This window comes from Danio rerio, chromosome 17 (genome assembly GCF_049306965.1).
Source record: "Danio rerio strain Tuebingen ecotype United States chromosome 17, GRCz12tu, whole genome shotgun sequence".
In the NCBI taxonomy this organism is placed as follows: Eukaryota; Metazoa; Chordata; class Actinopteri; order Cypriniformes; family Danionidae; genus Danio; species Danio rerio.
This window is the reverse complement of record NC_133192.1, coordinates 55,141,977-55,167,500: the sequence shown is the minus strand read 5'-3', so window position 1 is coordinate 55,167,500 and position 25,524 is coordinate 55,141,977. Positions and strand designations below refer to the sequence as shown.

Genomic DNA, 25,524 nt, shown 5'->3' with positions numbered 1-25,524 from the left:
CACCAGGCCGCAGACCAGAACCGGTCCGTGGGTCAATTGGTACCGCACAAGAAATCATTAATTATTTCTGTGTTATTTATGAAGTGAGTCTAAATTATCTTTTATTTAGAAAAATCTTTTATCTTAAAAAATGACCGTATTTTCTCGCTTACACCTCGGTCACTTGAGTGCCCAAATTTAACCCTCAAGCAGAAAAATGAGTAAGAAATCAGACCAAATAAGGGTGAAAGATTTTGATGAGGAAGATGTACAAAATGTACAATGCACACCTGGAGCAACAAATACAGCTTACAAATCATAAAATACACAGGTAATGTGTTCTGGGCCCTGTACCATAAAGCCACATTAGCTGGCTTGCCAGTAAAGTTTCAGCTTAGTGTGCACCAATTCTAGGTTTTCAGTACCATGTAGTTAGCTCAGCTAGTTAATAATACCATGGTAAAAAAAAAGTGATTAAGGTGATTGTCTTCAGAAACATTTTTTGTTGTGCTGCTTTAAAGTCTCTTCACAGTCTAATAGTAATGATTAAAGTAAATGATCTAAATATATTTCTATTTATTTTTTTATAAAGCATAAAAAAAAAAATGTTCATCCAATTTAATAGAGTCGGACCGACATCTCTTATAATTCCGATAAGTAACTTAAACTGTCAGTCAATGTAACGTTCCCTTGCAGAACGTATTTTGGATAAGTGTGTGCGTTCGTTTGTATGTGGGTGTGTCGTTTCATGCATGTGTTACAGGTACGAACGGCATTGGAGGATCCGCATTTCGTGCTGATGACGTTGGCCGCTGACGCTGGGTTTGCGCCACCAATCGCTGGTTGGCGTAGCGTTTAAAAGCCGAGCCCAAACTGCAATGGCGATCTCTCTCTCTCTCTTTCCTTCTCCCTCTTATTCTTTCTGTGGGTCTCTGTGAGGACAGTCTCTCTTGCGAGGGCTAGTCTGAGAGAAGGTGTTTTGCTTGTTTAATGCTCTTGTCTAAAGTTTGCGATTTAACAATGTTTGTGAAATTGTCCAGTTAACTGACATGTTTGAGTGATGCCTCGGAGAGGTGTAGGAGTGAGTAAGTCGCGCGATATACATATACAACACTCAGATTGATATTTTGTATTAGTTCATTAGGTTCAGGAGAATGTGCTGTTTTCTGTATGTTTTGTTTTTAGTTAGAGCAGTTTAGTTAAGACGTTTGGTATGTTGAAGATGTTTCTTTTCATGCTTTTCTTTTCATATTTAGTTTAGTTTGGTGAAAACAGTTACTGAGTTTTGTTATATTTATTTCTTTGATTTAAGCACATTCAACTACTTCCTCTCCCCCCCAGGTAATTCATTATTTAATCATTGTAAATATTTTTCTTTCACTGTATAATATATTTTCACTGGTTTTTATGGGATATATGGGCAATAAATAATTGCAGTGATTATTTGATTCAGTTTATTTCTTTCTCCATCCGCTTGTCACACACATTAAACTAATGTATGTTATTGTCATCTACTCCTAGTTTAATATTAACATCTAAAAGGACGTAACAGTCAACAAATGCAGATTTGGGCTTCTGCGCATCTCTGGTCACGCATATCCGCCATTAGCGTGTGCATGTCTGCCGCGCGTGCATGTCTAGATGAGCGACACGTGCACGCAAGACTGTCAGTTGCGGCAAAATCAAATGCTCAATTGAAACTTTTTAAACTCCTAAATCAGTATTGGAGTTACTTTTGCACGCTGGAGGAAGGACGACACCATGGCTTAAGTATTTCTATTGGAGGGGTAATGTTCTGTTTTAAATATTAGTCACACAGAGCTGATGTACAGTTTATTGTGATATGAATGGGTTCTATGCACAGACGTGTTATTCAGCCACTGAAATCTCCGGGTGGAAGCTAGATTTGACTATTTTCAGTTTTATAAGGGAGCTTTTACAGCATCGATCATGTAGATTTATAACGCTATTCAGTGTAACAACAAAATATCAGAAAATAACGCTATTCCGCCTAGCCTGTTTGCTGAGGTGAAGTTTATTGGGTCATTTCTGAACAATGACAGCCTGTGATGCGCTCCCGATATTGTTTACCGCTACTCTGAATATTCAGTCTGAAATAGCCCCTGCTGAAAAATCAAGTTTAAACCAGCCTAGGCTGGTTGGCTGGTTTTAGCTGGTTGACCAGCCTGGTTTTAGAGGGGTTTTGGCCACTTCCAGGCTGGTTTCCAACCATTTCCAGCCTGGTCTTAGTTGGTCAGGCTGGAAAATGACCAGCCAAATCCAGCTAAAACCAACTTGACCAGCCTGGTTTAAGCTGGATATAGCTGGTTTTGGCTGGACTTCCAGCTTGGCTAGGCTGGTCAAGCTGGTTTTAGCTGGTCATCTCCCAGCCTGACTAGCTAAGACCAGGCTGGAAATTGCTGGAAACCAGCCTGGAAGTGGCTAAAACCCCTCTAAAACCAGCCTGGTCGCCTAGCTAAAACCAGCCAACCAGCCTAGGCTGGTTTAAGCTGGATTTTCAGCAGGGGCATGTAAGTGTGGCTTAGTAATAAGTGAAATTCCTGCACGTCGCCCGGCCAACCACAACTGGCGAATGAACTGGGTTGTCTGCTGTTGCAATAATATCCATCTCTGCTGTTGTGTCGTATTGGGCGCGCTCGTGATTTCAAGAGGCGTGGCTTTGAAACACAGTCCCGCCCTGCCGTCCAAAGCTAATATGCTATCCGATTAGCATTTTGGCAGATCACCTACTGCACCTTTAAAGTTGAGCTGACGTCATATAACAAGATTAGTGCAAACTAAACTGAAATTAAACTGGCCGGTCAGCTATTGCAGCTTCATGAGATAAACTCTGCAGGGTCCCCCAGAGCAGAGCTGAAGGGTTCACGGCTCTGCCATAGTTTCTCCTACAGTTTCTATCAAGTTTTGTTGTTGGTCGTTTACATCATCTTTAAAAGGATTTAGCTTAAATACAACCAACCATCCGAAGCTTTCTTACCTGAAACTTCTTTTTCCTGGTCAGACTTCCGGTCCAGTCACTGATGCGTCTAAATCTGCTCCTAATCGACGCTTTCTTTCCATTATTTTCAGGAGAAGCTTTGGATTTCCGGCAAGGCAAGGTGAAGGAGGAATACTGCTGTTCCTCTGGGACCCCTTCTGAACTGAGTCCCTCCATCACGGACACAAAGGAGGATCTGTGGTGTGAACGGCTGCCATTTGAACACTGCAAATCCTTGACCGTGGGGAAGGTGGAAGCAATTCTGGGATCCCTGTAGAGGTCGGTTGTAGTAATGGCTGGCAACTGCTCATCAAAAAAGCCTGTGTTTGTAGAAACAGTTTGCCTTTGCTGGTCAGGAGAAGCATTGTCTGAATCATTAAGTTCGACGCTGGTCCTCCAAGGCAAGTCGTACAAAGAGCCATCTGAGCTCAGAGAGCTACCTTTGCTGCTTTTCAAGCTGGACATTGCCTGTGCTGCTCCATTATGAGAATCCAATGAGGGTCCTGCAGCAGATAAACCACAAGTGGACTCCATGGTGGGGGAAAATTTGAGGAGCTGAACTGGTTCAGTGCAATTATTTAAAATAAGGGCACTATTGGGACTATTGTTAAATTCCACACGTACGCTACCATCTTTCTTTATGACAACCCTAGGGCTGCTCTGGTCTTCAATGTCCTCAAGTCTGAGACTTCTCTCAGGTGTCTTCATTGCATTAAGAGCATATTTATTACATGTTTTTCTCCTCTCCTTGTGATTGCGATACAAGCAGTCCTTTTCCGAAGGCAACATCAAGCAGCCACCAGGCAACAGGTCCTCAGGAACTTCATCCCACTGACTACCACTCTTTAGTTTCTGGGTGATGAAGTCATACTGGCGGGATATAAACGCCCGGCTGCTCTTAGACGTGGAGGAAGTTTCACCTTCATTTCCGGATTTCAATCTAGAAAATCTTGAACCAGCATTCCAAAAGCCTAAAGGTGATAAAACGTCTTCTTTGCTGGAGTGGACGCTGAATGAACAGGGTTTCTCTCGGTCAGGGATAATAAAGCTATTGCTTCTAGTGCCCTGGATCCTATACTGACTCTCCGAGTTTCCCATCCCAGATCTAGATCAAGAGAAAGATTCTGTCAGTCACACACATTCTTTTTATTTCTGGTTCCACCTTTAAAAATAATTGTTAAATTGTCAAAATCGTTCATTATTGGTGACCCTGGACAAATCACAAGTGTTATTAAAACAGTGAGATGAATACATTATCAGAAATCTCAATAAATAAACTTTCCATTGACGGGTGGTTTGTTAGGTTAGGACAGAGGTACCCAAACTTGGACCAGGAAGGCCGGTGTCCTGCAAAGTCTATATCAGGGGTCCGTTCTTGGTACCTCGCTTAAATGATCTAAGATGATTTGGCAGATCCTGGATCTTTTAATCTTGATAACTGATCTCTCGCTAATTTGGTTCTTCAAACAAGTTCGCGAATCAGATTAGAATGTCTGAATAAGCTGATCTGAGATCGCTGCGTGTGTTGTGAAGGACAGATCTATCGATCCTCGAAATCATGATCAGCAATGCAACGATTGGCTGACGGCACAGCAGCGTAATGACATCATCTGATTAATATTCAATTATCCATGTGAGCAAAATAACATCAAATTAGAAGTAAACGGCTTGTTAAATAAAACACGCAATAATTTAACACATTTGTTGTGAGCTGCAGGCTTCACACTTTCATCTGTCAAGAGTATTCATCATGTATTTCAATGCATATCAATAGCTCTACATTTTTTATCGGTGTAAAGAATAACTGGATGTTTTCAAAAGCATTTTGATATTGGTAAAGGCGTCTGCAACTTTTGTAAAGCATCAAATCACCAGCATATTAGCTGTCAAAACATGTTTATGACTGCATAAATGTATTATTGCTTTTAAAAAAGTCACATATTGTGCATTTCTATTATACACAATTTGTACTAAAGCGATCTAAATGGTTTATATCAATAAGTTTTCTCTTTGCACCACCAGGTGGCAGTCTTTGTACTTTCATTTCAGGGGTGCAGATTGCATAAGTTTTATTAATATGTATAACTTTATTTATTTTATTAATGACTATAACTTTATATATATGGTTTAAAAATATTTACCATTTTCCCAAGAGTATATAACTACTACTGTAAGAAAATATCAGAATTCGGCACATACTTTCAGTATTATCTTTGCTGGAACTGACCCGATCTAATCCTGTTTAGATGAATTGAACCTGCTCCCGATCAGGTTTGACTTAGCAGAACTGTTGCTATGACAACAACTCTCGGATCAGCTTTGAAGAACGAAACGATCCCGGATCATGGATCAAATCCAGCTAACTGAGTAATCCACCTACGAAGAACGGACCCCAGGGCTCGAAATTAACTTTCTTACTTGGTAGCACCGGTGCTCCCAATCTGAAATATTTAGGAGCACCAGAAAAAATTTAGGAGCACCCACTAAAAATGATTGATATATTTGACAAGTTGTATATTAAGGGATTTATTGTATTTAAAAACGACATCAATTGGGACTAACAAAACCCAGAAACAACTATCTAACTAATGCTGTGATGACTTAATATTTGTTCAATAATTCCTAAATGAATGTTGAATAATTATAAAATATTAATGATGACGATGACGACAATAATACTAATAATGAATAATATTTCTCATTATTATGCTGCCTTGAATGTGCTTTAATGTAAGTTATCTGCTATATAAAGTCCTGCTATTACTTTATGAAAAATAAATTGATGGTTTGCACCAAACACAAATGAAGCATTGTAGTAAGAAATATTTATTTTGTACTATTGTTTTTATATGCATTTCAGTTTAATAAATAATATTTCTGCTACAACACAAACAAAATAATATAATAAATCATTCAAGTCAATGCTGAAAGCTGCAAAGCAGTCATCAGTAATTAAATAGAAGAATAATATACACCTCAAGAAAGAACGGACAAAAGAAAGAAGGAAAAGTCTCACTTATAAAAGTTTTGGTTTCGGTTCGTGTCGTTTTAATGCTCAGCCTTGTTACGCGCTGAATTACATTTTTATGTGTTTGCGGAAAAGCATGCGAGTCAGCCGGCCCAATATAAAGGGGGCAGAGCAGGATTCTCCCGATGACCACTGGCGCAATATTGTTCTTTGTTATAACCCGCATCAGTTTAAACTCAGTAAAGGCGAGCTTATTTGGCGATGGTGTTTTAGCGGACATTTGCGCTGTTGCAGCCTGATCTCACGAGGAAACATATGAAAATGCTATGAATTGCCGTGAGATTGTGTTGGCGGAACACGCAGTGCATGCAAAGCATCGAGAGCCAGTTTACTTTTCACTCTTCAGCCGTTTGCATTCCCCGCGGTCTCAAAAGCTCCCTCCCTGTCATCTGACAGCAGAAAGTCTTGAATGATTGACAGCTAATATGAACCAATATAGCGGCAGGGAAGACCGATTTTAGAAGAAAAAAAAAAAACAGGTTGCACTATAACTGTTATATGCAGTCGCACGAATGCTCCCGATATATATTATGAGGTCGCATAGCTTAAATTTCGGGCGCATATGAAACCAAAATGGTCGCAATTTCGAGCCCTGTATATCCAACCCCAATCAGATACACCTGGGCTAACTAATCAAGCTCTTATGCTGCGGTCACACTAGAGTTTGAGCATGCGAAATTCCGTTGTAAGGTGCTGCGAAAAGATGATTAGACATTAAAAAAAGCGAGTGATTGGCCCATGTTTTGAATTTCTGTCTAGAGAGGTCATGTTTTGATCTTTGATTGGTCTCACACAATCATGTGATGCAATTGTGCAGGTCAGAGTTCACCAAGGTAGAACTTTCCAAAGCAGCGAACTGAGTTGTTGCTAGAGCGGATACGTTTGCGGCTGGAAGTTAACGCAAATTATTTCTATTATTTATTAAATTTCTCATTTGTTGTATTTTATTAACGTCTACCCCTACTACAACCCTAAACCCAACCGTTACAGTAATGTAAAAACTGTAGTTGTACCCAGGGCCGGAGCAAGCTGAACTGCCGCTCTAGGCAGAGGACGATCACGCCGCCCTCAACCCCAATGTGAAAACGAAAGTGACCGGTTATGAAAATGAAGTGAGGTGTCGCGGACCTCTTTTCCGGCGCTCTATGCGCGGATATAACTGACGCGCGGGTGCTGAGGGAGGGAGGGAGGTGTCGCGGACTGGCGGACACCGCCCTCTCTATTCTGCCGCCCTATTCGTGGATATAACTGAGGACGCGCAGGTGCTGAGGGAGGGAGGTGTCACGTTCACTGCGCGCTTTATTCTGCTGCCCTATGCGCGGATATAACTGAGGACGTGCAAGTGCTGAGGGAGGGAGGTGTCGCGGATGCTGCGCGCTTTATTCTGCTGCCCTATGCGTGGATATAACTGAGGACGCGCAGGTGCTGAGGGAGGGAGGTGTCGCGGACACTGCGCTCTTTATTCTGCCGCCCTATGCGCGGATATAACTGAGGACGCGAGGGTGTTGCGGACCTCAAATCTGCCGCCCTATGCGCGGATATAACGGAGGACACGCGGGTGCTGATGGAGGTGACGCTGACACCGCCCTCTCTATTCTATCGTCTATGCGCGATTATATCTGAGGACGCGGGTGGTGAGGGAGGTGTCGCGGACATTACTGAGGACGCAGGTGGTACTGGAGGTGTCGCAGATGCCGCCCTCTATACTGCCGCCCTAGGCGGCCACCTAGGTCGCCTCTATGGACGCGCTGGCCCTGGTTGTACCGAGTATTAGTTATGTTATCTATTAAATTACCCAATAAAATGTATTTTTAACGCCTACCCCCACCCCAACCCTAAACCCAACTCTCACAGTACTGTAAAAATATTAATTATTGTTATACAGTGTCATAAAAAAATGCTGCTTTATTAATGTGCATATCGCACTGCCGGCCGGCGGCATATCCGATCTAGACTTTACCAGCAAACTGCGAAACTAGTCGCACGAGCTTGCTTTTCTGGTTTGATACATCCACGTTCGTATGAATGGAAGTCTATGGGGAGAAAAGTGCAGTGTGACCGCAGCTTTACTAGGCTTTCTTGAAACATCCGTGCAGGTGTGTTGAGGCAAGTTAGAGCTAAAATCAGCAGGACACCAGCCCTCCAGGACCGAGTTTGGACACCCCTGGGTTAGGACATATCTTGAAAATCAGAAATAAATCTAAATACTGAGAACTTTTCAATTTAACTTAAATTTACATGTCCAAATGAAGTGCTAAACAATGCACATTACTAACTAAAACTGTTTTGTTATATATTTAAAGTAACATTTTAACTTAATATCTACTGTAATTATTTCTGGCATGAAAGAAAAATCTTTTTCACCCATTAAATGGATACTTGGCTATATACAGGGTCACTTTTTAAAGACTGCTTTTATGGGGTACATGCTTTGAGATTATAACTAGTCTGGTTGTAAATTTAAAGAATCACATGACAGAGACTTTCCAGTGAATTATACGGCACAACAATCCATGAGGCACACGGCAGTGATATATAATAATATACAAACTTACCAGTGTATTCAGGCCTCTTATGGCCTCGTTGTCTGCACAGCCATCATTTTCTCCCTCTTACAGTCCAGTTCTCTTGTGGTTTTCTGTGGGACAAAAAAAAATCACATTATGACATGCGTTGACTTTAAAAGGTTTAAATATATCACAGTACACCAAAAACTGAAAAGTTTTCATCATCTCAAGCAAATGACAGCTTTAGACTTCCTAAATCCAAACTTCCAGAAACACAACTGACATTCTCATATCCTCTATAGACTGTAAATATAAAAGCACCACTCGTCTCACAAACAAATTCTTCTTCATTCACTCTTTATTTTTCAATACACAAATTCCAGAAATGTTTTGGCCTGCACTCCTAAAACAAAAACAAAAAAGAGCTGGATACCAAACAGAGCTGTGGTCAGAACTTGCCCCTAGTACTATCCACAGGACTAAACCAACCCTACAACACATCTCTACAGTTCTTCCCCAGTCTGTTACACACAGTTATTCAGCAAACATTCTTTGTGGCTTCCAGTGTTTGGATCAAAACATAATTTTCACTAGTGAAAGAACTGTCCCTTTAAGAAAACAGTGTCCTCCACATATCCGAGAACACTTGTATACAAGCCAAGAGTTGCTGTAACAGGTATTAAACAAAGTTAAATCCGCATTAACTTCAGGAGCAGGAGAGAGATAGAGAGAGATAGAATCAAGTAAGTCCCAGAGATCACTTTGAAAGTAACACTATTATTTTGCATCCAATATAGAAATACATAAAATGCAAGCATACATAGAATATAGATAAATACAAAAGATACAAACAAAATTAAAGCTGCAAGCAGCGATGATAGGGACCTCGCACCCAGGCTCACCGCTGCCCAGTGGCCGCAGGATGACAGAGAAGAGCGAACAACAATAATTTAAGCTGATATACATAAAGAACCTGGGAAAATCACAGATTTATGCCAAACTTCCTCCCGTCAGCAGGTGGCGCTATAACTGTGACTTAAGAATGGCATGTAGATGTCTTCAGGAGAGGATTTTAATCAACCATGTGAATTGTCAGGCAGGTCAGACATTGTGTGGTTGAGTTATAATGCAAACTACCATCTGCCCGCAGGTGGCGCTATAACTGTGAATTAAGATTGGCATGTAGATGCCTTCAGTAATGGAATTTAATCAACCATGTGAAGTTTCAGGCAGATCAGACATTGTGTGGCTGAGTTATAAGCCAAACTACCTTCTGCCAGCAGGTGGCGCTATGACTGACTCAATATTGTTATGTAGATGTGTTCAGGAGAGGACTTTTATCGACCATGTGAAGTTTCAAGCTGATCCGACTTTGTGTGGTTGAGTTATAAGGACTTCCTGTTCCACGGCGAAGCGTTGAGGTTTGTCATGCTGCCACGGACACGCCCCTCTGTGAAAACTCTAGATCTTCACAATATATCATCGCTAGAGCTTTTCGATAACACCACCCTATTTTGGTGCTGATACAATAAAATTTGTGGGAGGAGTTTGTTACTCTGTAAACCATGTCAAATCCTGTGGCCAGCAGGTGGCGCTATAACCGTATCTGGATATCGGCATGTAAACATGTTCAGGTCAGGACTCTTATCAAACGTGTGAATTTTGAGACAGATCGGATAATGCATGCCTGAGTTATAACGACTTCCTGTTTTGTGGCGAATCATCAAAGTTTGCGAGGCCGCCACGGACACGCCCATCGACGAAAACTCTAATGCTTCGCAATTTAACATCGCCAAGGCCTTTAGATGACAAAACCTAATTTTGGTGTTGATCGGATAAAATCCCTAGGAGGAGGTCGTTAAAATACAACGCCTGGAAATGGCAAAAACGGCACTTTTTTGCCGCAGGAGGTTAAAAATATTCGACTTCCTGTTGGGTTTAAGATATGGCTCCAAGGGACTTTTTTGTATTTTTTGGCATGTTTGGGGTGTGTGCCAATTTCCTGCATGTGCGTGATTCGTAGATCGGGGGCTCGTCAGTTTAATTTTTCTAGGTGGCGCTGTCGAGTCATTTTGCCACGCCCACTTCCGAAGCCCATAATAAACGTAAATTTTCGCCACTTCTTAGGCGTGTGCAAAGTTGTAAGAGTTTTCAGGCATGTTTAGCCCCTCAAAACCGCAATTCATTCCGCAGAAGAAGAAGAAGAAGAAGAAGAAACGGAGCAATTCCAATAGGGCCTTGCACCGTTCGGTGCTCGGTCCCTAATAAACAGTGCTTCATGCTTGTCTAGTGAATTCAGTATTCAAGTACTGAATTAAAAGCAATCATAATTTATCTGACCTGAATGCTTTATGCTGTCTTAACTAGCCCCGGCAGCTAGCTCTCTGCAACTCTCACATGGTTGCCCACTATAGCTAAGCAAGGCTGCGCCAGGTCAGTGCCTGGATGGGAGACCACAGGGAAAAGCTAGGTAGATGGCGGAAGTGGAGTTAGTGAGACCAGCAGGGGTGCTCAATGTGGGTTGTAATGCCCCAGTATATTGATGGGGACTCGATACTGCTTGATGAGTGCTGTCTTTCAGATGAGATGTCTTTTAAAAACCCAGGAAAAAAGAGTAGGGGTTTAACCAGCATCATGGCCTCCTAACCATTCTTCTCATAACTGACTTCATCACTCAATCAGCTGGTGTGTGGTGTGGGGTCTGGCGCAATACGGCTGCCGTCAGGTCATTCACGTGCTGCACACTGGTGATAGATGAGGAGATCCCCCCCCCAAACAATTTGTAAAATAAATGTAAGGAATTATTATTTTTATCTATGAGGTAAGATTCAAACGCTAAGCAATTTGGCTGTCTGCACCAAATGCGATGTGACATTACAGAAACATTTAAATACCAGCCACTGCGCTCCTGGTATTGTAATGATTTGTTTTAAAAATGCATCGGAATGATGAGCAGTGTTATAATCACCAGCAATCTAGATGGATTGAATGGATTGCTGGAGAACTGCACACACGCCATGTTAATAAACTACAACTCCCAGCATGTACCTCGCACACACCAGTTCCTGATTCCCACTGATTACACACACAGGTGGAAGATCATTATGAACTGATTTCATGGAATAAAAACAAAGCACACACACCCCCCACATGTCATAGCTGAGACTTGTAAACTGTTTAGTGAGCATTACAACACATTTGTCCTTGCTTTGCCATGTTTGACCTTTGCTTTGTTTCTTTGTTTATGTTGTTTGCTGCCTGTACCGAGCATTCCTGTTTACTGACCACGCTTTGGATTACATCTGTTTGTTACTGTTTAGACCTTTGCTTTGCCAGATGATACTCTTAATAAACTGCTATTGGATCCTTAACTCAGTTGTCCAGGATCTCACCATGACAAGCTGGCCCGTCTACTCCATCTGTGACCAAAACCGCAAGTCCTCCAGCTTGGAGACATTTAACATGGCTTAATTACTTTTACACTTTACAAAATTAATTCCTAAATCAGACCTTACAAGCTCCGTTGCTTGGTCAACTATGATCCCAACTTGAAATATGTGTTTGATGGAAATTTGACGGAAAACATCATTAAAAATCTTCGCTTCTCATAGTAACTGCTTGTCCTTGAGGCAAAAATTTTTCCCCTTTTGGTCAAATCAACAAGTCCCATTTGTACAGCACTGTATACGATGCCGAGTATGGCAGGAAATCCACTCCGCTACAAGAAGAGCTGTCTAAAGCTCGCCAAACCATTATCAATACAACATCTCAGTCAAAATGAATGCAAATCTTAAGGACTTTTTGGAAACAATGCCACCTTATGATCATATGATCTAATGGATCAGTGGTCTCAAGCTCAATTCCTGGAGGGCCACAGCTCTGCAGATTTGATCTCCAACCACCTCCAAATCACACCTGACAATAGTCTAGATAGATCAGTTGTGTTTGGTTAGGGTTGTACCAAAACTGTGCAAAGCTGTGGCCCTCCAGGAATTGAGTTTGAGACCTTTGCTATAGATGGACACTCTCCTTAGTGTCTGAAGTCTACTCCAGCACGTCCCAAAGACTTTCAATGGGGTTAAGGTCGATTGGTGTTTCAAGCAGGAACATGTTTTATAGTTTGACGAGTCTTGGCATTATCATCCACATGATAAGTCTTCCTTTTTAAGAAACGTTCTGCACACTGCATTAGATAGGTACACAAGTATTAAAGTACCAAATTACTATACAAAACATATACATAAACATCTGCAATGCTTAAAATGAACTGGAATTCTAACTCCAAGACAGCCTGTGAAATGAAAACTGAAGTCTTCTTGAGGCTTACTGGAAGAAAGCTTAAATCGAAGGCCTAAATCGAAGGTCAGAATTAGTCGGACATCTGTCTTTACCAAATCTCCCCTCTTTGACCTCTAGATTCACTACTTAGCATCACTGCCAATTAGAGAAGAATCCTGCTGCAAAACAGAACAAGGAGGAATATGCTGATGGAATTTACACAGAGAATAAAAAGGGCACAAGTTTGATAAGCCTGTTGCAGTAAGGCATGTAAATGCTAACATTTGAAATCAATTACTTGTTTTAATGCAATTCTCATTGTAATTTTTCACATATATAAAAAATGTATGTCTGAGCCAACTCACCTAAAAGAAATGTGCACTGACTTATCTTCAAACATATCAGAGCCTTTGTTTTTTCTCAAGAAGGTTTTTTGGTGACATTTATGTAAAAAAAAATACTTAAATGTCCTGACTATGACCTAATCCTGGCTTTTCTCTAATCGCTTTGTGTGAATCCAATTGTTTAAATTGTTGCTTTTACAATTGGTTAGTTAAAGCTAACAGAAACTAATGCCGAGTTCAGACTGCATGATTTTCGAACTAGTCGTGTCACAGATGTTTTCACACTGCTTGACTATCTGGGCTAGCGTTTCGTCGCTGCTTTGTTTACACTGCATGATGGATTGGCGACATGGACATTCACATTGCATGACTTTACTATAGGGAGAATCGCCGACAACTTCGTCCAAACTACGTCTCACATCCAAAAACATGTAGTTTATCTTTTGTTATTAACTACATAATGAGAAAGAAGCCTTTAATGGGGTAGAACGTGTACATATTTGCTCACCTGGGTTTAAAGGGAATTAGCCATTTCTCCTCAACGTTGATAATAAACTAATTTCTTTCTGTATGAAACGTCAAACAGACACGGGTGCTCCTGAGTCCTGTCAAACCTCCACTAGTTTTTCCTACATTTCGTGGGTCCAAATAAATCGAAAAAGAGCGCTTTTAACTTCTCCCCCAGCCTCCCGCTGGCCTGCAGCAGTTATACACACACACAAGTGAAAGCTGCTCTCTCATTGGCTGTAGGCGATCGCTGATGTTATTTTCAGTCAAAACTCAATTCACACGGCATGATTTGAATCGCCGACAGCTCCAGATATTCAGCACGCCAAATATCTCGCAGGCATCGGCGACTCATCTGCGATTCTCTCAGATCGCGTCTTTGATCGTTCATACTGTGTGATTGTCACTCACGTGCACGAGCAGCGGTTTGCCTGTTATTTGAGGCATTTGTCGGCGATTTCTCAAAACCTGTCGGCGAGCCAAAATCGGGGTTAAAATCACGCAGTCTGAACTAGGCATAAGCAGCTCTAATCAATAATAATTTCAGTGACTGAATGTGTACGATCAATTATTTATTTATTTTCTTGTCGGCTTAGTCCCTTTATTAATCCGGGGTCGCCACAGCGGAATGAACCGCCAACTTATCCAGCAAGTTTTTACGCAGCCGATACCCTTCCAGCCGCAACTCATCTCTGGGAAACATCCACACACACACTCACACACACTCATACACTACGGACAATTTAGCCTACCCAATTCACCCCTACCGCATGTGTTTGGACTGTGGGGGAAACCAGAGCACCCAGAGGAAACCCACGCAAAGGCAGGGAGAACATGCAAACTCCACACAGAAACGCCAACTGAGCCGAGGTTCGAACCAGCGACCTTCTTGCTGTGAGACGACAGCACTACCTACTGCGCCACTGCCTCGCCCTACGATCTATTAAAGTTCTTTTATTAGTCAGAAATATGTGTGCCAAAACAAATCCTGTTGGAAAACCACACAAAAGTTTTTCTACTCTAAAGCAGCCTCCAACACAGTCACTCTCAAGTTGTGTACAATATTTCTCTATCACATAAAGATAAGCGGGTCCTGCTGTTACATAAGAGAATGCTTTATTATTAGACCTGCAGCCCCCAGATCACTTTCTCCCTCATCATATTACCATCCCCGTGACTTGACAGCAGCAGCTGAGAACAGTGTTTGGATTCAGAGAGCATTTCATATTTGTCCTTAGCAGGACACGGCAGAGCACTTGGTATATTCATTCTGTTGGTGTAAAACAGGCAAACACATACCAAAGTTCTCTACTCTACACTCTTTTGGAAAGATCAGGCAACGGCTCGTAGAAACATTCACTACTTCATCATTACTTCAAACTTTAAAAAAATATCTGTTAACAAACCGTTTCCATATATTAAAGTGCTTGTTTACGTTTGTGATTTGCATTATGGGATGTTGATCTCTGCTTTGTCGACTTTTGATGTTGAAAATTCAGCTCTACAGTTGAACAAAGTGACTTTTATTGACAATTTAGTAGTTTAACATAATAATATATACAACAGTTCTGTCTGGTTTTCGAATCTAATTGGCTGATAGCCATGTGATATTCTGCAATATCAGTACTCGTACAGCTTCTTCACCCTTCTGTATTACTCCGCCAACATAGAGTGACAGCAGATCAATAAACTCACTGCAGTTTGACAAATATTGGACAACATAATGTACTTTCGAGGTTTTTTAGGCAATAGTGTAGTTGTTTAGATTGCAACTCCGCAGTAATACTAGGAAATCTCTGTAGACTGATGGCATTTCAAGCCGTTCAGCCTTATAATCTTAAAATGTGAGCAAAATCACCTGTTTTGTCATCCCTTTACCCTTAATTATTTAAAACTAGCTCTTAAGTGAGGTTGGTGAATTAGCAATCGTTTCTGCTGTTCTGATGTCAGCTGCAGATGTGAATGAATGGCAAAACAAAGAAGTTCCTCATACAAACGGATTTTAGACTGTCCGTGCTTCTTTTTCTTTTCTTTTTTTTTTGATTACGCTTTTGAATTGTTGTATAAACGCAATATCACACGAGTAGCAGTGTTATCGTCTCCTCCCACCAGTGCCGATATACAGCAATATCGCACTGCTACTTATGTGATATTGCACATATGTTTAAGACATAATATGAAGAGAAAGATTTCATTCATTTTCCTTCAGCTTAGTCCCTTATTTATCAGGGGTCACCACAGCGGAATTAAACCACCAACATACGTTTGGCATACGTTTTACACAGTGGATGCCCTTCCAGTCACAACTCAGTACTGGGAACAGAAAATAAAAACAGAAAAAAGAAACGCCTTTTGTAGCATAATATCTAACACCAACTCAGACAATATATCACTTTAAACTATTAAAAATGTTAAGAAAAGTCACTTTTTCAAACTTATCAAGGTTAAAAGTTGCTGGAAGAGAGATTAAGATCCAATAATGCTATTCAAAACAAAATAAATGGGAAATTAAATAAAAATACATGAAAACTGCAACATTTTTTTACACTTTTATCCTCTTAAGGCCAAGCAGTTATCAAAAAGATTTTTAACATCCACTTTTTATTTCTCTTTGCTATTTGGGCTTATTGGAACCTAATTAGAATAAAAGCTTATTTTCATCTTTTGATATGATGTCCTTTTAGAGGAAAATGATGTCTATATATGTGGACTCGTGGTCTGAATTTACATAAAACACAATAAAGTCACCTTTGTGTAAAAGAATGAAAAACTCTTTATTTCTGCCTTGAACACAGCAGTTTTTTTTACTGTTTTTAATGCATTAATAAAACATACACACATATTTTTTAACATGTTTTGACTATCAGTAGTTTTGGACAGTTAAAATAGTGTTTGGGATAGGCATGGGACAATTACTGTTTTCAAGGTATACCACGGTTTGGAAAATTCAGGGTTTTAAAACCATCAAAATTTTCTTCAATGCCATTCCTAAGGAATGTGTACGAGTTTTTATTCCCTTTTTTTTTTTTTTTTTATGTCTTTTAATAACAACATTATATCCAGCAGAAAAGATGCTGTTTTAAATTATGATAAAATCTGTTTTTGAAACAAATGAAGACAGCAGAAGTCAATGATTCATTTAGCCTGACACATTTACTGCTCCAAAATATTATAAATGTTTCTCAAAATAAAATGTATTGTGTTCAAAAGGGAAAAAAGTTGTTGTTTTTTAACCAGACATTTAAAAAGAATATATTTTAGAGCAGTAATCACAATACCGCGAAACCATGATATTTTAATCCAAGGTTATCATAGCGTTAGAATCTTATATATCACTGAAAAAATTATTCAGAGATGATTCCTTGGATTTACTCAATTTTTTTTATGTTAAGTGGTTGTAAACAATTTATTTGTGTTGAATTTAAACTAACAAATTAAGTTGAACATTATTAAACTTAATTTGTTTGTTTAGGTTCAACACAAATAAATTGTTTGCAACAGTTCTGCATGCAACACTTTTTTCAACCCATGTTTGGGACATTTCATATGCTGCAAAACAGTTGATGACACTGTATGTCTATGACAAAATTTAAGACATAAGAGCTAAAATGTGCTGTCCACGTACTGTAAGTGGCCACTAAGCCCTAGAAGGTTAAATCTGATTCATTTGCTCATGTCGATTAAGCTATAAAAAGATGCAATAAATGAAAGACTGAATTAAGGATAGGTGTTTAAAGGGGATTACGATCGGATAAAAGTAGAACTAATGCCACCCTCTCTGAATGTTTCATGCAATTAAACAAGAAAACAAGCTCAAAGTGTCTTATAACAACTGATCCGAAGATCAAACTAAAAATCATGTGAAGGAAAAGTGTTCAGTTTGAGATCATGACTTAAACAAGCAAGAGCTCAAATCAATCTGATTTCATTTATTCAGATTTTTGTATACAAAAGTCACCAAAACGCTTTCATTAAACTAATTTTACTGGCACTCTTTAGACAGTTTAATCTGAGCGACACATGATTCAAGTTAACCCAAGCCGGAGTCTTTGCTTTAAAGCAAATGACTTTTCAATGAAAAGTATTGAATATTCAGACAGAACTAAGATAAAGTTATGGAACAGCTCAAGTCAGTCACTAAGCCTACACCTGCTACATGCTTTCAGCTGGAGTCAACGGGGTAAAAAAATAAAATACAAACACAGACAAAAGCATCTTTCCCTTACCTTTGAGGAAAAGCTTTCATCTATGATGCTTTGAAAGGCAAGACAAAATCGGTCTGCCTGATCTCAAGCTCCCACAGAAAGACACGTACTTGAACCAAGACGAAATGACTCACAAAAGCACACGCGCACACGTGGAAACTCCCTCCCAGTCTGCGAGTGACTCCTTCTCTGGACGCCACTGATTTGGCGTGAGAGGAAAAACTGATGTCTGGTGCTACAAACAAGCCAGTGTTTCTAGTCGTTGTTGTTTTTTTTAAGCCGGTTAGTGCTCCTTATGTTCAGCTGAAGTTACCTGTGGTCAAAGCTGAACCCCCAGCTATTTCCCATGGAGGTTTAGCACTCACCAGAATGTGCTATCTGACCCTGCGTAACACCATCACCCCCACACTGAAAGCGCAGGGCAGGAGGAAGGGCAGTAGGAGAAAATAAGCAGGGGGGGAAAGGAGGAGGAGGAGTTAAGGCTGAATTCCTTTTTAAATTCTGTGATGAACCACAAACTCCTCAAAAAAAAAACCCTTATGCATTTGTGACATTCCTCGTTCCTGCTTATAACATCCCTCAATTTCAATCTGCTTCCAGAAAATGTACGGTTTAAGTCAGAATTATTAGCCCCTGGTTTCATTTTTTCCTCATTTTCTGTTTAACGGAGAGTAGATTTTCTCAACACATTTCTAATCATAATAGTTTTAATATGCAGATCTTTCCATTCAGATACTATACATTCAGAGGCTATACAAAAACAAAACATGTAGCTTACAGAGAGAAACCAAAGTAGTCCAATTGTAAGGCACTTTTAGTTCTCAAAACGTTCTGGGAGTATTTTCTGATGGTTAATCTGAAAGGTTTTCTTTATGTAAACAGAACGTTCGGTCTAGGTGGTCGTAAACCCTTTCAGATTCTCTTTAACTTCTCTTTTTAATAAAATACCTCCATATAGCAATCAGATTTGACTTTTATTCTCCCGACATCACTAATTGAATTGTTGCTATCAATTATTTTCACTCGTTAAATGTCTTCACATAGGCCTAATTGCCTATTCTTAATATCAACAATTAAAATGGTAATTTTTAATATCAATAATTTGAATGTTACTAAAGTTAATTTATGATATTATGAATGCAATTGTTACTAAGATAGCCATTTTTAATCTCATAAAAATATTCTTATCAGAAATGGATTTAAGATGTAAATAACTTGTGTAACATGTTGAAGTACATTTTGTGATATCAAGAATTTCCATTTTAAATATCAATGTAATTCTTGATATCAGTCATTTAAATTCTTACTAGCAGTAATTAAATTGTTGTTATAGACATAAGCATAGACACTTTGTCATGATGACAGTAAATAACATTTGACTTGATATTCTTCAAGACACTTCTACACAGCTTAAAGTGACATTTAAATGCTTAACTAGGTTAATTTGGTTAATTAGGCAGGTTAGGGTAATTAGGCAAGTTATTGTATAACGATGGTTTGTTCTGTAGGCTATCGAAAAAATATACAGCAAAAATGGGCTAATAATTTTGCCTCTAAAATGGTGTTTAAAAATTAAAAACTGCTTTTAATCTAGCCGAAATAAAACAAACAAGAATTCCTCCAGAAGAAAAAATATAATCAGACATACTGTGAAAATTTCCTTACTCTGTTAAACATCATTTGGGAAATATTTAAAAAAGTAAACATCAAAGGGGGGCTAATAATTCTGACTTCAGCAGACATTAAACTGACTATAAGACACTTTGCAAACTACATGTACACTAACCTTAACATTCTACTTATAATTCAATGAGAATTAGTTGGTATGTAGATGCAATGTAACTGAAATTCAACAAAAGGGCCATTAAGATAAAGCGCGACCAATTATTTTAACATTACATTTCAAGTCTAAGATACAGAGGTATGGGAATGGAAATTTGGAAGTTCTTTCTGAGACGTTAAAGTTGCAATTACGACCGGATCCAATGTTTTTAATTCTGGGATTCTCTGAACAAACGCATTGGTTGTCAAATACACAACATAAATTGCTCTCATACTCTTGATCTACTGCTAAGAAGCTACTGCTACCGCTTCGGGAAAAAAAGCTATCCCCTTCATGTAAACAGTGGCTTGGAGAAATCACCTCGATGGTACATTTGGAGCGAATTAGATTTTATTTGAAAACAAAAGATTTGCACGCTATTGAAGAAGTCACAGTCACAGAAGATATTTGGTATATAATACTTCAATTTTCACACAATTTTGAAGTCTGAACTCTGAACTTTCGTTGTACACACTAAATATGATTTACATTCATAGTGAAGCAAAACTAAATTTTGCATCCTTTTATCTGTTACCTTAAAAAAAAAATCTGTAATGTTTTAATATGCTATGTCATCATACTCTGTTGTTCAACCAGGACTTTGTAAACAAGTTGGCTTTTTTATTTATATTATTCATTCATTCATTTTCTTGTTAATCTGGTAACCAGAAATGGATCCAAGATATCTATTTCCTTGTGCATATTTAATAAATGTCTCTGTCTGTTAGATTTGTCTATGCCTTGCGCAATGTAGGGGTGAATGTGCAGACATTTTTCCTGCGGTCAGAACTATCCATCTTGATATTGCCAAAACATCAACAAAATGTTACTACTGTTCTCTGTTATTAATTAATTATGATAAATTGTGCCAGTTAAGGAGATAATGCAATACTTCACAATGAATGTCAATCATATTTAGTGTGTACAACGAAAGTTGAAATACTTCAAAATTGTGTAAAAATTGAAGTATTATATACCAAATATCTTCTTCTGTGACTGTGACTTCTTCAATAGCATGCAATGAAATATAGTATGTGTGTGTGTGTGAGTGTGTGTGTGTGTGTGTTTGAATTTGGAGCAGTTACATAAGCACTGCAGGTAAAATTACGATGTTATGTTGTTGGCTGCTGCTATATGCTCAGGTCAAATTTTATTTAACCTATGTCTATTTCACGAATAAATAAATAAATGAATGATATAAATAAATAAATAAATAAATAAATAAATAAATAAATAAATAAATAAATAAATAAATAAATAAATAAATAAAGACAAAAGTAGCCTAAGATTTATTTACTGACACCAAATCTGACAATACACATGGTCGTGGTTTTCTTTTGGCCAGAACGCACTTAATTACCCCTTAAATGTTATCAGTTCTTCTTGTTTATTTTATAGATAACAACAAAAAAACATTAAAATGAAAATACTAATTATACCAAACAGAAACCACTTCAAAAAGAAGATTTTTAATAAAAATATAGCCTAGGCTAAGTGTTTACAAATAGGTCTGACTCACTCTTGAGAAGAACTGCACAATTTAAAGCTGCAATTGACAAAATAGCATTCGATAAAGTGTGATATTATACAGCATGTTCATTTATGTATAATCTGAGTGAAGAGTCGATTTCAGAGTCAACTCCAAAATCAGGAGTCGAGAATCAGAGTCAACTCCACAAAGCTTGAAACTAAACACTCCTAATGCAAATAAACTACTTTGCTTACTTGCTGCTAATAAGATACCAGAATCTCCTTTTTTGATCATCCTTGAATAAATCTTAAGAGAAGCATCTATGAAAGTTTGTAGATCATGTTTTCAGCCATTTTACACGGCCACTGGTGATTAGCTCAACAATTAAAAGGGCACAATGTGTGAAGAGGATCATCAGGACAATGAGAGAGCTTCCATTGTGAATGCTTAAAGGGGTTGGGGCCTTTGAAACGGGGATGTCTTTGTGTGGATTAGGGACATGAGGTCATGCATATTCAAAGGCATGATCCTGCTAATTACACTCAGGACAATGCAATTCAGCCTTTGCCGGGATGTATGCAAAGCTAATTAACAGCATCTGCTGGCACATTCAAAAGTGTGTTTGCTAAGAGAGAAAAAAACTCAACTGTATAGAAGTGTACAAGATTGATTTCACTTCCATGGGGATTCAACTTTAGTTAACAAACACAAGCGCCACAGACCTTCAGAATATGAAAAAAGTCTAGACTCTGTACTCCTAAGGCCCGGGACACACCAAGCTGATGCCAAACAACAAGCGCCAACAAAATCAACAGTGTTGTCAGCTGGTCCCATCTGAGCAGGGTCTGTCTGCGGACTGCAAGACAGGGGTGTAACTTGTAGTAACTTGAAGTTTTGGAGACCCACATGTCAAAACTGTCAGCAAGATCACGCTGCACCCATTACTTATTAACGTCTATACCTAGTCCACACATAAAACCCCACCTTTACAGTTAATATTGTCTACACCTACCCTAACCCTAAACCCAACCATCACAGTTATTAATGTCTACACCTACTCCAACCTTAAACCCAACCATCACAGTTATTAATGTCTACACCTACACCAACCTTTAACCCAACCATCACAGTTATTAACGTCTACACCTACTCCAACCCTAAACCCAACCATCACAGTTATTAACGTCTACACCTACTCCAACCCTAAACCCAACCATCACAGTTATTAATGTCTACACCTACTCCAACCTTAAACCCAACCATCACAGTTATTAATGTCTACACCTACTCCAACCTTAAACCCAACCATCACAGTTATTAATGTCTACACCTACTCCAACCTTAAACACAACCATCACAGTTATTAATGTCTACACTTACTCCAACCTTAAACCCAACCATCACAGTTATTAATGTCTACACTTACTCCAACCTTAAACACAACCATCACAGTTATTAACGTCTACACCTACTCCAACCTTAAACCCAACCATCACAGTTATTAATGTCTACACCTACTCCAACCTTAAACCCAACCATCACAGTTATTAATGTCTACACCTACTCCAACCTTAAACACAACCATCACAGTTATTAATGTCTACACTTACTCCAACCTTAAACCCAACCATCACAGTTATTAATGTCTACACTTACTCCAACCTTTAACCCAACCATCACAGTTATTAATGTCTACACCTACTCCAACCTTAAACCCAACCATCACAGTTATTAATGTCTACACCTACTCCAACCTTAAACCCAACCATCACAGTTATTAATGTCTACACTTACTCCAACGTTAAACCCAACCATCACAGTTATTAATGTCTACACTTACTCCAACCTTTAACCCAACCATCACAGTTATTAATGTCTACACCTACTCCAACCTTAAACCCAACCATCACAGTTATTAATGTCTACACCTACTCCAACCTTAAACCCAACCATCACAGTTATTAATGTCTACACCTACTCCAACCCTAAACCCAACCATCACAGTTATTAACGTCTACACCTACTCCAACCCTAAACCCAACCATCACAGTTATTAACGTCTACACCTACTCCAACCCTAAACCCAACCATCACAGTTATTAATGTCTACACCTACTCCAACCTTAAACCCAACCATCACAGTTATTAATGTCTACACCTACTCCAACCTTAAACACAACCATCACAGTTATTAATGTCTACACTTACTCCAACCTTAAACCCAACCATCACAGTTATTAATGTCTACACTTACTCCAACCTTTAACCCAACCATCACAGTTATTAATGTCTACACCTACTCCAACCTTAAACCCAACCATCACAGTTATTAATGTCTACACCTACTCCAACCTTTAACCCAACCATCACAGTTATTAATGTCTACACCTACTCCAACCTTAAACCCAACCATCACAGTTATTAATGTCTACACCTACTCCAACCTTAAACCCAACCATCACAGTTATTAATGTCTACACCTACTCCAACCTTAAACCCAACCATCACAGTTATTAATGTCTAAACCTACTCCAACATTAAACCCAACCATCACAGTTATTAATGTCTACACCTACTCCAACCTTAAACCCAACCATCACAGTTATTAATGTCTACACCTACTCCAACCTTTAACCCAACCATCACAGTTATTACTGTATACACCTACTCCAACCTTTAACCCAACCATCACAGTTATTAATGTCTACACCTACTCCAACCTTAAACCCAACCATCACAGTTATTAATGTCTACACCTACACCAACCTTTAACCCAACTATCACAGATATTAATGTCTACACCTACTCCAACCTTTAACCCAACCATCACAGTTATTAACGTCTACACCTACTCCAACCCTAAACCCAACCATCACAGTTATTAACGTCTACACCTACTCCAACCCTAAACCCAACCATCACAGTTATTAATGTCTACACCTACTCCAACCTTAAACCCAACCATCACAGTTATTAATGTCTACACCTACTCCAACCTTAAACCCAACCATCACAGTTATTAATGTCTACACCTACTCCAACCTTAAACACAACCATCACAGTTATTAATGTCTACACTTACTCCAACCTTAAACCCAACCATCACAGTTAATAATGTCTACACCTACTCCAACCTTTAACCCAACCATCACAGTTATTAATGTCTACACCTACTCCAACCTTAAACCCAACCATCACAGTTATTAACGTCTACACCTACTCCAACCCTAAACCCAACCATCACAGTTATTAATGTCTACACCTACTCCAACCTTAAACCCAACCATCACAGTTATTAATGTCTACACCTACTCCAACCTTAAACACAACCATCACAGTTATTAATGTCTACACTTACTCCAACCTTAAACCCAACCATCACAGTTATTAATGTCTACACTTACTCCAACCTTTAACCCAACCATCACAGTTATTAATGTCTACACCTACTCCAACCTTAAACCCAACCATCACAGTTATTAATGTCTACACCTACTCCAACCTTAAACCCAACCATCACAGTTATTAATGTCTACACTTACTCCAACCTTAAACCCAACCATCACAGTTATTAATGTCTACACTTACTCCAACCTTTAACCCAACCATCACAGTTAATAATGTCTACACCTACTCCAACCTTAAACCCAACCATCACAGTTATTAATGTCTACACCTACTCCAACCTTAAACCCAACCATCACAGTTATTAATGTCTACACCTACTCCAACCCTAAACCCAACCATCACAGTTATTAATGTCTACACCTACTCCAACCTTAAACCCAACCATCACAGTTATTAATGTCTACACCTACTCCAACCTTAAACCCAACCATCACAGTTATTAATGTCTACACCTACTCCAACCTTAAACCCAACCATCACAGTTATTAATGTCTACACCTACTCCAACCTTTAACCCAACCATCACAGTTATTACTGTATACACCTACTCCAACCTTTAACCCAACCATCACAGTTATTAATGTCTACACCTACTCCAACCTTAAACCCAACCATCACAGTTATTAATGTCTACATCTACTCCAACCTTAAACCCAACCATCACAGTTATTAACGTCTACACCAACTCCAACCTTAAACACAACCATCACAGTTATTAACATCTACACCTACTCCAACCTTAAACACAACCATCACAGTTATTAATGTCTACACCTACTCCAACCTTAAACCCAACCATCACAGTTATTAATGTCTACACCTACTCCAACCTTAAACACAACCATCACAGTTATTAATGTCTACACCTACTCCAACCTTAAACCCAACCATCACAGTTATTAATGTCTACACCTACTCCAACCTTAAACACAACCATCACAGTTATTAACGTCTACACCTACTCCAACCTTAAACAC

At 39.1% G+C, this 25,524-nt stretch overlaps 1 protein-coding gene across 10 annotated transcripts in view; it reads right to left on the bottom strand.

The window, feature by feature from the left end:
* tiam2a (TIAM Rac1 associated GEF 2a) overlaps positions 1-25,524 on the bottom strand; it is a 201,455-nt gene that overhangs the window by 119,106 nt on the left and 56,825 nt on the right. For 6 of the 10 annotated variants that reach the window (XM_073927632.1, XM_073927634.1, XM_073927637.1 and 3 more), the window contains exons 2-3: positions 8,561-8,643; positions 2,978-4,082 (exon numbers count right to left, since the gene is read on the bottom strand). In XM_073927632.1, coding sequence (XP_073783733.1) covers positions 2,978-4,075 — 1,098 coding nt within the window. In that variant the 5' untranslated portion in view covers positions 4,076-4,082; positions 8,561-8,643. Of the gene's footprint in view, positions 1-2,977; positions 4,083-8,560; positions 8,644-17,867; positions 18,257-25,524 lie in introns of those variants that run through there. The other 4 variants (XM_073927630.1, XM_009293289.5, XM_068214647.2 and 1 more) reach the window with 2 other exon arrangements.